Source organism: Phyllobates terribilis, unplaced genomic scaffold, assembly GCF_046119375.1.
Source record: "Phyllobates terribilis strain yellow unplaced genomic scaffold, ASM4611937v1 Scaffold_11__3_contigs__length_659146591, whole genome shotgun sequence".
Classification (NCBI taxonomy): Eukaryota; Metazoa; Chordata; class Amphibia; order Anura; family Dendrobatidae; genus Phyllobates; species Phyllobates terribilis.
The window spans coordinates 479,631,582-479,647,573 of record NW_027362771.1 but is presented as its reverse complement, the minus strand read 5'-3'; the positions used below and the strand labels follow the sequence as shown (position 1 = coordinate 479,647,573).

At 42.7% G+C, this 15,992-nt stretch overlaps 1 protein-coding gene across 6 annotated transcripts in view; it reads left to right on the top strand.

The window, feature by feature from the left end:
• Positions 1-15,098, top strand: part of MEGF11 (multiple EGF like domains 11) — a 752,211-nt gene extending 737,113 nt beyond the window's left edge. For all 6 annotated transcript variants that reach the window (XM_073653441.1, XM_073653443.1, XM_073653439.1 and 3 more), the window contains one exon: positions 13,576-15,098. In XM_073653441.1, coding sequence (XP_073509542.1) covers positions 13,576-13,751 — 176 coding nt within the window. In that variant the 3' untranslated portion in view covers positions 13,752-15,098. The remainder of the gene's footprint in view (positions 1-13,575) is intronic.
• The last annotated feature ends 894 nt before the right edge of the window (positions 15,099-15,992 follow it).

Below are 15,992 nucleotides of genomic sequence, written 5' to 3'. Positions count from 1 at the left end.
TCAGCTGAAGGCTTTATTGTCAGTAACACCCAGGGCAATCAGCTTCTTAGGGGGTTACGCTTACAACCTTATTGTATTTTCCTTCATTTTCCCCTTTGCGGTTGCATGTTTACCCCTTAGTTATGTGTTTGGCGGTGACCCGGTTAGCAGTGGCCAGCACAACATGCCGTGTTCCTAGCTGCCCAGCATCAGCATAGCCCCAGAAAGAATGTTTCAGCTCCCAGAACAACATTGTGGCTCTGTCCGAGGGAGAACTAAGTGGGGAGCTATAATATGAGGTGGTGTCTGGAAGTGGGGAAAGTGCAGTTCTCACCAATACTGTAATCGTAGTAAGTCTCTGAACCAGTCCTTGCATAACAGTTTTCTGGAAAGACTCTTGGACTTCCGTCCTGGTAAAAAAAAACCACAAAGTTACCCTCCCTGGGAGAGCCTCCCAGGTCATGGACTGGTAAAATACTGGGAGCATCCCTTTACTCAATACTCCTCCTCCTGAGAGTCTGGGATGAAATTGCCTGAAAAACTTTCGGTTTACAACCTGGCAAATGTTCTGCTTGTACAAATTACTGCTATCACATTCATGTTATATTGCAGTGTTAGTGAGTGCCTTTACAGCATTTAAAGGGTTATTCCTAAAATCACATTAATTTTCTCAAAGCAGAGTAAATGTATACTTATTGTTAATATACAAACCAAGCCCAACATAGAAATTCTTTCCTCTACCTTTGTGTCTTTTTTCACCTCTGGATGGACGGTCCTATTCTTATACTACTAAAACTATACTTCCCAGCAGCACCCTGCTTCTCCTCAGTATTGCATATCCCTTCCTCCCTCTATTGTGTGGTTTTGACTAGTCTCACCTCTGAGTTGCTGACTTACAGCTGAGCTAGAAGCAAACTGGTTTAGTGTGTACAATAGCACAGGCTTCCATCCCTGCTGTACATTGTTAATTTCTGCTGCCTTCATTACAGATATTTGGCACATCGTCAAGCTAATGTACATTTAGAATACACTCTTTATTTCTGTGCATCGTGTGGTCCTGTACACAACTTTGTCTGAAAGATATGGTCTGCTGCCATCTACATCAACATAGTTGCATGTGTGTTTTTACATTATTAATGTTAGCTGAGTTCCAGCCGAACTCCACTGTCTTGTACTCTACTTTGCTGTGGCTTCATGATAGCGATCAAATAACTAGGCACTGCAGAGCTGACAAAAGCAGGGCTGAGGTGTTTGTTGCTTACTAACGACTGATGAGTAATTTACAACTGGAAATTCCATTCTATGAATGCATGTGGCAAAAGATTATCTTATACCATATTCATCAACAGAGTGGCATTTCTAGTTTTGCTTCATTTATCTCTCAGCAGCAGGCATCAAACACCGCTCAGCCCTGCTTGACTCAGCTTTGTTGTGCCAGTTATTTTAAGTGCTGTAAAAATACACATGCAGCAACAGTATGTTGATGTAGATGGCAGAAGAATAAAAATTCTTCAGACAGAGTACTGTATAGTATCATATACTGTAAACAATAGAGTGTATTCTAACATATGTCAGTGGTGGAGGCACAGCAGAGCTATGCTGGCAGCAAGCCAGCTGAGAGAGACTCTAGTGTGCATGCTCAACCATGAGCACTGGAACTACAGCAGGAGAGATCAAATCGCAACTGGAGGGGCATCCTGAAGGGTTGATATTTGCAAAACAGGGCAGATTTAACAATATGTTATATTGGCACAAATGAATAAGCTACATATGTAAATTATTAAGACCACGTTGTGATTTTGGGAAGAACCCTTTAAGAAAATGATAGACTAGTTTGTGTGCACTTGTACTAAAACTGTTATTGCCCTGTTTGGGCCTGGAACTGTTCTCTGGTTGTAGCATAGACATCAGACAATGGACACATAATTGCACATTTTCAGCTGCAAAAGGTTAGGGTCAGTGAAAGGTAATTGTGTTCACTTCAAAGTGACTGGTGCGCCCCTACCAGGCAGTGGTATATAGTCAGGGATGGCTCTGGTAGAGGAAGGTCCCTGCAAGAACTAAAGCGGCATGGTAAGGCAGGCTGCATAGACTACAGTCACTTTAGCCCTGCCCAACCCATGGGAAATCTGTGCCCTAATTTGTGTGAATTTACACTAAATCTGTTATGGTCCGGAACAGCTCTGTAGTTGTAGTATAGAAATCATTGCACAATTGCAGATGTGAGAAAGTCAGGGTCTGTAAAAAGTAATGGTGCGCCACTTTGATTGGCACCAGTCGGTTCCTCAAAAAGCCACAGGATGGTTCCTTGGTAGGTCGGCTGAAGAGCCTACGGTTACTTTGTGACAAGCCAGCCTATTGGGAACTCCTGCAAATCTGAGATTCCCAACTCCATTTAAGGACCAAAACAGAAGACATCTAACTCAATAAATCTGTGAATCGCACTGTCAGTGGATTACACAGGGGCTCCTCTTACAAGCTTGGCAGTGGGCCCCTCTCAATCTTATTCTGCCTTATTGATCACATTTTCTATATACTTTTAAGATGGAGAACTCTAAATTCATTTTGTGTTTGCTACTAGGTTCAGTAATGATCATGGAAGAACATGCGTAGTCCTTAGTTGTATGAACTAAAGAATTGTCAATGGGTTGCTTCTGGTACTGCAACTCACTTACAGGTGCATCTCACTAAATTAGAATATTATCAAAAAGTTAATTTATTTCAGTTCTTCAATACAAAACGTGAAACTCATATATTATATAAAGTCATTACAAACAGAGTGATCTATTGCAAGTGTTTATTTCTGTTAATGTTGATGATTATGGCTTACAGCCAATGAAAACACAAAAGTCATTATCTCAGTAAAATAGAATACTTTATAACAACAGCTTGAAAAATGTTTTTAATATCCGAAATGTTGGCCTACTGAAATGTATGTTTAGTAAATGCACTCAATACTTGGTCGGGGCTCCTTTTGCATCAATTTCTGCATCAATGCGGCGTGGCATGGAGGCGATCAGCCTGTGGCACTGCTGAGGTGTTATGGAAGCCCAGGTTGCTTTGATAGCAGCCTTCAGCTCATCTGCATTGTTGAGTCTGGTGTCTCTCATCTTCCTCTTGACAATACCCCATAGATTCTCTATGGGGTTAAGGTCAGGCGAGTTTGCTGGCCAATCAAGCACAGTGATACTGTTGTTTTTAAACCAGGTATTGGTACTTTTGGCAGTGTGGACAGGTGCCAAGTCCTGCTGGAGAATGACATTTCCATCTCCAAAAAAATTGTCGCAGAGGGAAGCATGAAGTGCTCTACAATTTCCTGGTAGACGGCTGCGCTGACTTTGGTCTTGATAAAACACAGTGGACCTACACCAGCAGATGACATGGCTGCCCAAACCATCACTGATTGTGGAAACTTCACATTAGACCTCAAGTAGCTTGGATTGTGGCCTCTCCACTCTTCCTCCAGACTCTGGGACCTTGTGGAGTGTGTCAATGACTGCCTTCTGTACATCTGTCAAGTCAGCAGTCTTCCCCATGATTGTGGAGCCTACTGAAACTAAGGGACCCTTTTAAACGCTTAGGAAGCCTTTGCAGGTGTTTTTTGTTAATTATTTTAATTTACTGAGATAATGACTTTTGTGTTTCCATTGGCTGTAAGCCATAATCATCAACATTAACAGAAATAAACACTTGAAATAGATCACTCTGTTTGTAATGACTCTATATAATATAGGAGTTTCACTTTTTGTATTGAAGAACTGAAATAAATTAACTTTTTGATGATATTCTAATTTAGTGAGATGTTCATGTAAGACGCGTGTTTTTTTCTGCTGCAAATCTGCTTCTAACTTTTCTCTGGCAGGAAAACAGCTGCGTTAAAAATGCAGCTTTTGGTGCATTTTTTGTTGCGTTTTTTGCTGCGTTTTTTTGACCACCCATTACTTCCTATGGGTGAAAAAACGCTGCAAATACGCAGCAAAAACGCTGAAAGAAGTCACAAAACACGAAGCAAAAAAAAAAAACAAGATGTGTGAACAGAGAATTCTGGTTTCTCTTAGACTTTGCTGGTACTGCAAAATACCAGACAATGTGAACTGAGGTCTAAGATGGCAGACATACAAGAAACAGAGGCATGTTCACACTAGCAAAAAAGAAGCAAGACAAAAATATATCTCATACCCTACCATAATTATATATAAATGTAAAGCAAAATTGCATAATAAATATAGGGTACTTAGTGAACTATTTTTGATCAAAAAAAGTATACAAGCCGTCCCACCAGCGGCAAGGTGACCCTAAATTGGGACAGTACCTATACTGCCTATATTAAAAACCTTACTGTATATCAAAGTTGAAGTAATGCATATAAAAGGGTAGACAAATAGGACCGGGTCCCAACTCCAGACCACCTAGGCCCGTGGTAAGCTACATATATACCAATCAGCTCAACAAAGGGCATGCCACACCCTTAAATTGCACAGAATGCAAACAAGTCAAAAAACCAGACAATGTGAACTGAGGTCTAAGATGGCAGACATACAAGAAACAGAGGCATGTTCACACTAGCAAAAAAGAAGCAAGACAAAAATATATCTCATACCCTACCATAATTATATATAAATGTAAAGCAAAATTGCATAATAAATATAGGGTACTTAGTGAACTATTTTTGATCAAAAAAAGTATACAAGCCGTCCCACCAGCGGCAAGGTGACCCTAAATTGGGACAGTACCTATACTGCCTATATTAAAAACCTTACTGTATATCAAAGTTGAAGTAATGCATATAAAAGGGTAGACAAATAGGACCAGGTCCCAACTCCAGACCACCTAGGCCCGTGGTAAGCTACATATATACCAATCAGCTCAACAAAGGGCATGCCACACCCTTAAATTGCACAGAATGCAAACAAGTCAAAAAACCAGACAATGTGAACTGAGGTCTAAGATGGCAGACATACAAGAAACAGAGGCATGTTCACACTAGCAAAAAAGAAGCAAGACAAAAATATATCTCATACCCTACCATAATTATATATAAATGTAAAGCAAAATTGCATAATAAATATAGGGTACTTAGTGAACTATTTTTGATCAAAAAAAGTATACAAGCCGTCCCACCAGCGGCAAGGTGACCCTAAATTGGGACAGTACCTATACTGCCTATATTAAAAACCTTACTGTATATCAAAGTTGAAGTAATGCATATAAAAGGGTAGACAAATAGGACCGGGTCCCAACTCCAGACCACCTAGGCCCGTGGTAAGGTACATATATACCAATCAGCTCAACAAAGGGCATGCCACACCCTTAAATTGCACAGAATGCAAACAAGTCAAAAAACCAGACAATGTGAACTGAGGTCTAAGATGGCAGACATACAAGAAACAGAGGCATGTTCACACTAGCAAAAAAGAAGCAAGACAAAAATATATCTCATACCCTACCATAATTATATATAAATGTAAAGCAAAATTGCATAATAAATATAGGGTCCTATTTGTCTACCCTTTTATATGCATTACTTCAACTTTGATATACAGTAAGGTTTTTAATATAGGCAGTATAGGTACTGTCCCAATTTAGGGTCACCTTGCCGCTGGTGGGACGGCTTGTATACTTTTTTTGATCAAAAATAGTTCACTAAGTACCCTATATTTATTATGCAATTTTGCTTTACATTTATATATAATTATGGTAGGGTATGAGATATATTTTTGTCTTGCTTCTTTTTTGCTAGTGTGAACATGCCTCTGTTTCTTGTATGTCTGCCATCTTAGACCTCAGTTCACATTGTCTGGTTTTTTGACTTGTTTGCATTCTGTGCAATTTAAGGGTGTGGCATGCCCTTTGTTGAGCTGATTGGTATATATGTAGCTTACCACGGGCCTAGGTGGTCTGGAGTTGGGACCCGGTCCTATTTGTCTACCCTTTTATATGCATTACTTCAACTTTGATATACAGTAAGGTTTTTAATATAGGCAGTATAGGTACTGTCCCAATTTAGGGTCACCTTGCCGCTGGTGGGACGGCTTGTATACTTTTTTTGATCAAAAATAGTTCACTAAGTACCCTATATTTATTATGCAATTTTGCTTTACATTTATATATAATTATGGTAGGGTATGAGATATATTTTTGTCTTGCTTCTTTTTTGCTAGTGTGAACATGCCTCTGTTTCTTGTATGTCTGCCATCTTAGACCTCAGTTCACATTGTCTGGTTTTTTGACTTGTTTGCATTCTGTGCAATTTAAGGGTGTGGCATGCCCTTTGTTGAGCTGATTGGTATATATGTAGCTTACCACGGGCCTAGGTGGTCTGGAGTTGGGACCCGGTCCTATTTGTCTACCCTTTTATATGCATTACTTCAACTTTGATATACAGTAAGGTTTTTAATATAGGCAGTATAGGTACTGTCCCAATTTAGGGTCACCTTGCCGCTGGTGGGACGGCTTGTATACTTTTTTTGATCAAAAATAGTTCACTAAGTACCCTATATTTATTATGCAATTTTGCTTTACATTTATATATAATTATGGTAGGGTATGAGATATATTTTTGTCTTGCTTCTTTTTTGCTAGTGTGAACATGCCTCTGTTTCTTGTATGTCTGCCATCTTAGACCTCAGTTCACATTGTCTGGTTTTTTGACTTGTTTGCATTCTGTGCAATTTAAGGGTGTGGCATGCCCTTTGTTGAGCTGATTGGTATATATGTAGCTTACCACGGGCCTAGGTGGTCTGGAGTTGGGACCCGGTCCTATTTGTCTACCCTTTTATATGCATTACTTCAACTTTGATATACAGTAAGGTTTTTAATATAGGCAGTATAGGTACTGTCCCAATTTAGGGTCACCTTGCCGCTGGTGGGACGGCTTGTATACTTTTTTTTTGATCAAAAATAGTTCACTAAGTACCCTATATTTATTATGCAATTTTGCTTTACATTTATATATAATTATGGTAGGGTATGAGATATATTTTTGTCTTGCTTCTTTTTTGCTAGTGTGAACATGCCTCTGTTTCTTGTATGTCTGCCATCTTAGACCTCAGTTCACATTGTCTGGTTTTTTGACTTGTTTGCATTCTGTGCAATTTAAGGGTGTGGCATGCCCTTTGTTGAGCTGATTGGTATATATGTAGCTTACCACGGGCCTAGGTGGTCTGGAGTTGGGACCCGGTCCTATTTGTCTACCCTTTTATATGCATTACTTCAACTTTGATATACAGTAAGGTTTTTAATATAGGCAGTATAGGTACTGTCCCAATTTAGGGTCACCTTGCCGCTGGTGGGACGGCTTGTATACTTTTTTTGATCAAAAATAGTTCACTAAGTACCCTATATTTATTATGCAATTTTGCTTTACATTTATATATAATTATGGTAGGGTATGAGATATATTTTTGTCTTGCTTCTTTTTTGCTGGTACTGCAAAATGCAGCTGAAAATTTGCAGAAAAATCTGCAGCAAAATACGCAGCAAAACTCAACATGTGTGAACATAGCCCAATGGGTATGATCTGCAAATCCAAACGCAGCCCACAGATAAAAGTGGTGCCACTTTTTAGGAAATTCTGGCTTTTTTTGTGTAATTTACAACCCCTTTAATACGTAGCCAGGCTACAGGTGAAATATTGCCCAATACAAGTGATTCTAATTACCAGTTTTAATTCCTGACAGCTATGATTTTCCAGCCCTACGATAGATCAACGCAAATAGGATTTGGTTTAATACACACAAAAAAATACACAGAGGAACCTCTGTAGCAAATGAACAGTTTCACGAAGAGCATAAAACGAGGATCATCTTTTAATTATCTGCAATGGGAAAACTGAACACCTAAAATGTGCATTAATTTTTTGGATCTGGTCAGACTGGAACCTAATTGCTTATCTAAAATATATCTATTGCGGTTGAGTATAGAGATTTTGCATGAGATTGATCATCACTGTGAACCTGTTCCTTACACAATGTCATAGGAACTTTCAACCTAATAATACGCTAATGGTTCCATTACCGAGGCATGGGGTTCACACATGGCTCAGGATGGTAATTATTCCTAGTAGAGCATGAGCCACAATATTTCCACATTATAAGGTCAGACAGTAGGCTGCATTGTCCAAGGAAGTTCCTTATTCTATAAGAGCCTGGCATTGCTCTCGTACTGATAATGCAGAAATCTATGATGGTTTGAATAAAAGTCAAAAAGCTGGATTAGGGAAAAAGTTGTTTCAAAGACTCGCCCTCACCTCTGACCTTTTCTTTCTTTTCCCTCTTCTGTCACTAAGAATCCAGAACCTAAGATTGTTTCCATGATGATAAGGCCTCATGTACACACCTCAATATAGAAAAGAATTGTGGCATTTGCACCTGCTGGACACAATGGGTGACCCTGCTACTCCCATTGCTTTCCCCCACAATAACTATAAACTACAACTATGGCGTACACCATGGCTTATTAAAGAATGTCTAAGCATACATCGATGAGCCTGACACAGACCACCACATTTAAAGAGGACCAGTCACCAGGTCACAGGTGGGCATCTTTTGCTCTTATTTTATTCCCACTGCTCCCCTGAGAATTCAGTTTTTTTTTTTCTTTTTTTAAAATCCACCATACTGTTCCAGAGATCTGGGCCTTTTATTTAGTACTAATTTTTATGGTCCTTTCCAATGGGACGTGGCTCACAGGGTAAAAATGCAGAGCTGCCTTAAGGGTGTGTGCCCACAATCAGGAGCCGCTGCGGGTTTGAGGCTGCCCATATAGTCCTGTCAGCCAAACCTCCTCATAAACACCATAAAAATTAGAACCAAACAAAAAGGCTCATATTTCTGGAACCATATGGCAGATTTTTAAAAAAAATGTAATACTTATGGGAGCAGCAGGAATCAGATAAAAGCAAAAATTGACCGTTTTTAACCTGGCAACAGGTCCTTTTTTATCCCATGCAGGGCCGGCGTCAGCACCCGGCGCACCCGGGCAAATGCCGGGGCCCTGAGCAGGCAGAGGGGCCCACTGGCGGTCGCGCACCCCGCTGGGCTATGGGCGGAGGAGAGCGGTGTCAGCGCCCGCCCTTCTCCGCCGCTTGCTCAGGGCCCCGGCAGCCCGATACTTACCTCTCCCCGTGCCTCCGCAGATCAGCTGTCTTCCTGCTCTGCGCTCCCTGTGACGTCTCAGGTCAGAGGGCGCGGTGACGTCTTTACACCGCGCCCTCCCCTGAGCCGTCACAGGGAGCGCTGAGCGGGAAGATGCCGACAACGCTGGAGTTCGGAGCCGAGCAGCGAGCGGCGGGCAGCAGGTAGCAGGTGAGGAGAAGGGAGGTGAGTATTTGATTTTTTTTTTTTTTTTAATGTATGGAGGCATGGGGCATTATAAAGAGGGGAGGGGGGGCATCCTGCATGGGGCATTATAAAGAGGAGGGGTGACAGCCTGCATGGGGCATTATAAGGTGGGGAACAGCCTGCACGGGGCATTATAAAGAGGGGAGGGGGGGCATCCTGCATGGGGCATTATAAAGAGGGGAGGGGGGGCATCCTGCATGGGGCATTATAAAGAGGAGGGGTGACAGCCTGCATGGGGCATTATAAGGTGGGGAACAGCCTGCATGGGGCATTATAAAGAGGGGGGGATTCCTGCTTGGGGCATTATAATGAGGAGGGGTGACAGCCTGCATGGGGCATTATAAGGTGGGGACCAGCCTGCATGGGGCATTATAAGGTGGGGACCAGCCTGCACGGGGCATTATAAAGAGAGGGGGGGGCATCCTGCATGGGGCATTATAAAGAGGAGGGGTGACAGCCTGCATGGGGCATTATAAGGTGGGGAACAGCCTGCATGGGGCATTATAAAGAGGGGGGGATTCCTGCTTGGGGCATTATAATGAGGAGGGGTGACAGCCTGCATGGGGCATTATAAGGTGGGGACAAGCCTGCATGGGGCATTATAAGGTGGGGAACAGCCTGCACGGGGCATTATAAAGAGAGGGGGGGACATCCTGCATGGGGCATTATAAAGAGGAGGGGTGACAGCCTGCATGGGGCAGTATAAAGAGGAGGGGTGACAGCCTGCATGGGGCATTATAAAGAGGAGGGGTGACAGCCTGCATGGGGCATTATAAAGAGGAGGGGTGACAGCCTGCATGGGGCAGTATAAAGAGGGGGGGCAGCCTGTATGGTGCATTATGTGGGGGGTAACAGCCTGCATGGAGCATTAAAAGGGGGGGGCCTGTATGGGGCATTATGTGGGGGGGAACAGCCTGCATGGAGCATTATAAGGGGGGGGGCAGCCTGTATGGGGCATTATGTGGGGGGTAACAGCCTGCATGGAGCATTAAAAGGGGGGGCCTGTATGGGGCATTATGTGGGGGGGAACAGCCTGCATGGAGCATTATAAGGGGGGGGCAGCCTGTATGGGGCATTATGTGGGGGGTAACAGCCTGCATGGAGCATTAAAAGGGAGGGGCCTGTATGGGGCATTATGTGGGGGGTAACAGCCTGCATGGAGCATTATAAGGGGGGGACAGCCTGTATGGGGCATTATGTGGGGGGTAACAGCCTGCATGCAGCATTATATGGGGACCGGTATCCTGTATGGAGCGTTATATGGGGGCCAGTATCCTGTATGGAGCCTTATATGGGGGCCAGTATTCTGTATGGAGCCTTATATGGGGGCCAGTATTCCGTATGGAGCCTTATATGGAAGCCAGTATTCCGTATGGAGCCTTATATGGGGGCCAGTATTCCATATGGGGGCCAGTATTCCGTATGGAGCCTTATATGGGGGCCAGTATTCCGTATGGAGCCTTATATGGGGGCCAGTATTCCTTATGGAGCCTTATATGGGGGCCAGTATTCCATATGGAGCCTTATATGGGGGCCAGTATTCCATATGGGGCCTTATATGGGGGCCAGTATTCCATATGGGGCCTTATATGGGGGCCAGTATTCCGTATGGAGCCTTATATGGGGGCCAGTATTCCGTATGGAGCCTTATATGGGGGCCAGTATTCCTTATGGAGCCTTATATGGGGGCCAGTATTCCTTATGGAGCCTTATATGGGGGCCAGTATTCCATATGGAGCCTTATATGGGGGCCAGTATTCCATATGGGGCCTTATATGGGGGCTAGTATTCCGTATGGAGCCTTATATGGGGGCCAGTATTCCGTATGGAGCCTTATATGGGGGCCAGTATTCCGTATGGGGCCTTATATGGGGGCCAGTATTCCGTATGGGGCCTTATATGGGGGCCAGTATTCCGTATGGGGTCTTATATGGGGGCCAGTATTCCGTATGGGGTCTTATATGGGGGCCAGTATTCCGTATGGGGCCTTATATGGGGGCAAGTATTCCGTATGGGGCCTTATATGGGGGCCAGTATTCCGTATGAAGCGTTATATGGGGGCCAGTATTCCGTATGGGCGTTATATGGGGACCAGTATTCCGTATGGAGCCTTATATGGGGGCCAGTATTCTGTGTGGAGCGATTCACCGGTTTCTGAGCTATTGTGGAATTTACAATAGATATCACTCATGAAGTGAAATCTTTGCATTGTACTATATATATATATATTTCTCCGCCGTATCTCTGCAACATGAATCGTGGTATGTGTTAAAGGGGCCCACTGAGACTCTTTCGCCCGGGGCCCAGAAAAACCTGGAGCCGGCCCTGATCCCATGGGTGGCTAGACTGCCAGCCATCTAGTTATTCCATGATTCCATGTCCTCCTCACTGATAATAGACTTGTCGCATGGCAGTGCCCTAATATAACATGAACCCCTCCATAAATTTACCGCGATTCTGTATGAAGTGTCTCGATTTCCATCTTACCAATTCATTTCCTGTGAGCATTAAACATTTCAAACTACAATAGCTTTTCCTGGACAAAGATTTTGGGATGAACAAACTTTTGCTTACCCCTCACATGGCTGCCATTTTTTATGCACTTTAATCTTGCCCCTTTTATCCACCTGCTACCACCCCCATTTTCATCCAACTGAAACTCTTTTGTTCCATAGACAAATGCCACACCTGCCCACCCACTACACTGGCTGCCAGAGAATTATTTGCCTTATCACGCTACCACCATCTTATTTCTTATTTTTTTCAAAACTTTCACACATTACTCTGCTTATGCTAACATAGTACCTCTATCTTGCATGGGTTGCATTGATGCACTCTTATCACACCTTATTCTGACTCTCAATGCATTTGTCAGTCTTTTAGTACCCTTTTTGGTCCCTACATTGCCCTTGTAATACTCCTTCAGGCTATGAATTATATCCACCCAGTATACTTTGCAAGAATGAGCATAACCCGCACGGTACACCTCTGTGCCCAACTTAAATCCTTACATTGTCACATCTCAGGTGCTGTACAGAAGGTGGTCCTATAGAGTCACATGGGGCCCCTTGGTAATTCTGAAACAGTATGGATTTTTTTAACGAGGCTAAGAAAGTAGCATTAGTTTGCATTTTTGCCTGTATTAATAAAGGGGTTTTCTGGGATTTCTTTTCTAACAGTTGGCTACCTGTAGTCGCCACCAGAGGGAGCTTTTTGTATACTGTACTATGTACTGTTGATTTCACTGTCACAGTAAGCAGTAAGCTTCCAAGCTCCCTCTAGTGGCAGCTGTTATTTTTAAAGAGCAACAGTTGTTTTAATTTTTATTTGACAAATCAATAGTACTCATGTAAATAACCAACTTTGTAATATATCTTATCAGAGAAATTTGTTTCTTTCTCCTGGATTTATTTTTCACTCTCATGATTAAGAGCAGTCAAATGTGTATTCAGTGAAGACAGAGTATCATATTACTTAGAGAGGAGATGCCAGTTGGTGCTTTAAAAACCGTATGGAGGGAGGAGGAGCTTGAGGCAGACACAGACATTCTGCTGTACGTTATCCTTGCAGTTCTCCATCGAACTTTACGAACACCAATTGCCATCTCCTATCTCAGTAATGGGAATGCCTATATTCATTGAAAACAGAGTTACCCGAGAATTGAGAATATTGAAAATGATCAGTCCAGGAGGAGAAAGAAGCGGATATCGCTAATTAGATATTTTACAACGTTTCCTATTTTCATGTGCACTATTGATGTATGAAAAAAACAAACTGGTAGTGTTTAAAGCTTTATCTATGCAGGGAACTTCAAGCTTTAATTCAGGAAAGTGGGACTCTTATAGCTATATTGAGAAATTAATCAGCATGACATTTCAAGCCTATCTGGATGAAAACAACAAAATGGTATTCAAGGGTGGACAATACATTAATTTTAAGGCGTACCACCACTGCCACCCACTTCTGCTGTGCTGGCTGATAGGAAAGCGCCTGAGCATACCCTCATTAAAGATCACAATGGAAATAGTCACTTTTACTCATATGGTGTAATGATAAATGGCCTCTTTGTATCGCATCCTCCTCAGCAGGTACCTTCATGGGGATTGTTGTCACCCGTATAATGCAGTGTAGAAGAACAATGTGGCTGGTTTGGGGTGGGGTAGGTGAAACCAATACATAGCAAGCTGAGCAGGAATGAGGAAGGGTGTGTTATTATGATAAGGCTGTGCCTGATGTGCCGCTTGTCTCTTCACAGAGCCGTCACTCAGCCTGCTCCAGGACGCCCAACATCAGATCCCCAACTACATGCAGAACCCGTACGACTTGCCGAGGAACAGCCACATCCCCAGCCACTACGACCTCCTCCCGGTGCGGCACAGCCCCTCGCATGGGACATTCTGGGATAAGCAGTCGGATAAGCAATCGTTATAGAAGTATGAGGACAATGACCGAGAGCGCTCTCATTCTGCAATATGCCCATTCTGTGGGGGGCCGGCACCACTGGACATATGCATGATGTCGTTAGGAGACTTTTTTTTATACAAATAGGATGTATCTATAGGACACGTCACTGTGTGTATACATATATATATATATATATATATATATATATATATATATATATATATATATATATATATATATATATATATATATATATATATATATGTATATGTGTGTGTATACACTGTGTATGGCCAGATACCACTCATCCTCCTATAAGGTACACATGTGAACAGGGACTAGTCCAGCGATGAGTCAGCTTTGGAAATAGCAGGTTACACACAATGGCAGATAATATATGTAAATACATGTATATAGAGCAGCTTTCTCTAAAGAACTGTATATATGTCATACTCAGTCAAGAACGATGAATGCGGTAATGGATTGCCGGTAAATACAAGTCGGTATTACTTATTTATCTACATGAGCCATTTTCTAGTACCGTCCCAAGTTTATAATGGTTAAGGGGCTGTGTACATGTTATAGTTAAAGCTCTAGATTGCCGCCATAGGTGCCCCATTGCTTACTGAAGGTAATAATCTCATATTTTATTATAAAAAAAACAAAAAAAAATCGTTTAATAATTTAATTTTCTATGTTCTCTCCCAATGCCGTGCATTGCGCTGCTCATCCTGATCTATCTGGTTCCTTTATAGAATGCTAAAATGACAGAACTGCCTGAACTGCGGACAAGCATAGTAGTAGTAAGAAGCCGCAGGAGGAAATGTAGCATTACCGGTGTGTGACTAGTAACAATCCCTATGGGTACTGTAATGGCTGTCATTAATAGTAGTCACTTTTTGGAAGTGCAGCATCTGTTAGGCCAAGATAATTTACTGTAGAATGGCTGAATGAAATATTTAAGACTCCACATGGGAGGACAACTCGGGGACTTATATTTTCAAGGTTCTAGTGTAAAATGCACTTTAAATAATGACAGGGACGGTATATGCTACAGAGATAATCCTGGGAGCATTGCGTCTGGTCCATAGACGTTCAGTCATCTTCTGGTCAGGGGCTGTTAATCCCTAAATGTGTCTCCTACAGACGTACAGTGCTGGGTCACTTGCTCTGCTTGAGAAAGAAAGGCTAACAAAACGGATGGAGGTAAGCGTGTACGGAGAGCGAGGGGAAAGCTTTCAGACGCCTTTATGCACTAAGCCGCAATTTGCTTTTGTAACAAAAAAATGCATCACAAAAAAAGACCAAACTGACCAGTTCCAAAGAGAACAAAGCCACTAAATTACTGGAAATAAAAACAGAATTTTTATCCTTTGCCTCATTCAATCCCTTGAATTTTTTATTATTATTTCATAATGACACGTAATTGACTGGGCCTGAAGTGCTGGGTTCTGTATCGCAACAGGAACGTAAAGGTAGGTAATATACGGGACTATATACAATTAATGTCTAAATATATGCAACCCCTTCTGTGTCTTGTAAGAATATTAGAGGTCAGTGAGGTCCAGCCAAGTAAATTTGGACCGGTATATTTGATAAGAGGTGGAATATTATGTAAGTACCGTATTTTTCAGACTATAAGACGCACTGGACTATAAGACGCACCTAGGTTTTAGAGGAGAAAAATAAAAAAAAAATTAAGCAAAAAATGTGGTCATGATACACTTTTAAGGGGGAGGGGGTCTTCTGCTGACACTGGTATAGGGGTAATGTCCCCCAATTCTGACAATATCCCCCATCCTGGTATATATACCCCCCCCCTTCCTTTTATACGTGGTCCCCATCCTGGTATGCCTGGCATCCCTCCATCCTGGTATGCATGGCACCCCTCATCCTTATCCTGGTATGCATGGCACCCCTCATCCCTATCCTGGTATGCATGGCACCCCTCATCCCTGTCCTGGTATGCATGGCACCCCTCATCCCTATCCTGGTATATATGGCACCCCTAATCCCTATCCTGGCATGCATGGCACCCCTAATCCCTATCCTGGTATGCATGGCACAGCAATCCCCATCCTGGTATGCATGGCACAGCAATCCCCATCCTGGTATACATGGCACAGCAATTCCCATCCTGGTATGCATGGCACCCCTCTTCCCTGTCCTGGTATGCATGGCACCCCTCATCCCTATCCTGGTATGCATGGCACCCCTCATCCCTGTCCTGGTATGCATGGCACCCCTCATCCCTGTCCTGGTATGCAT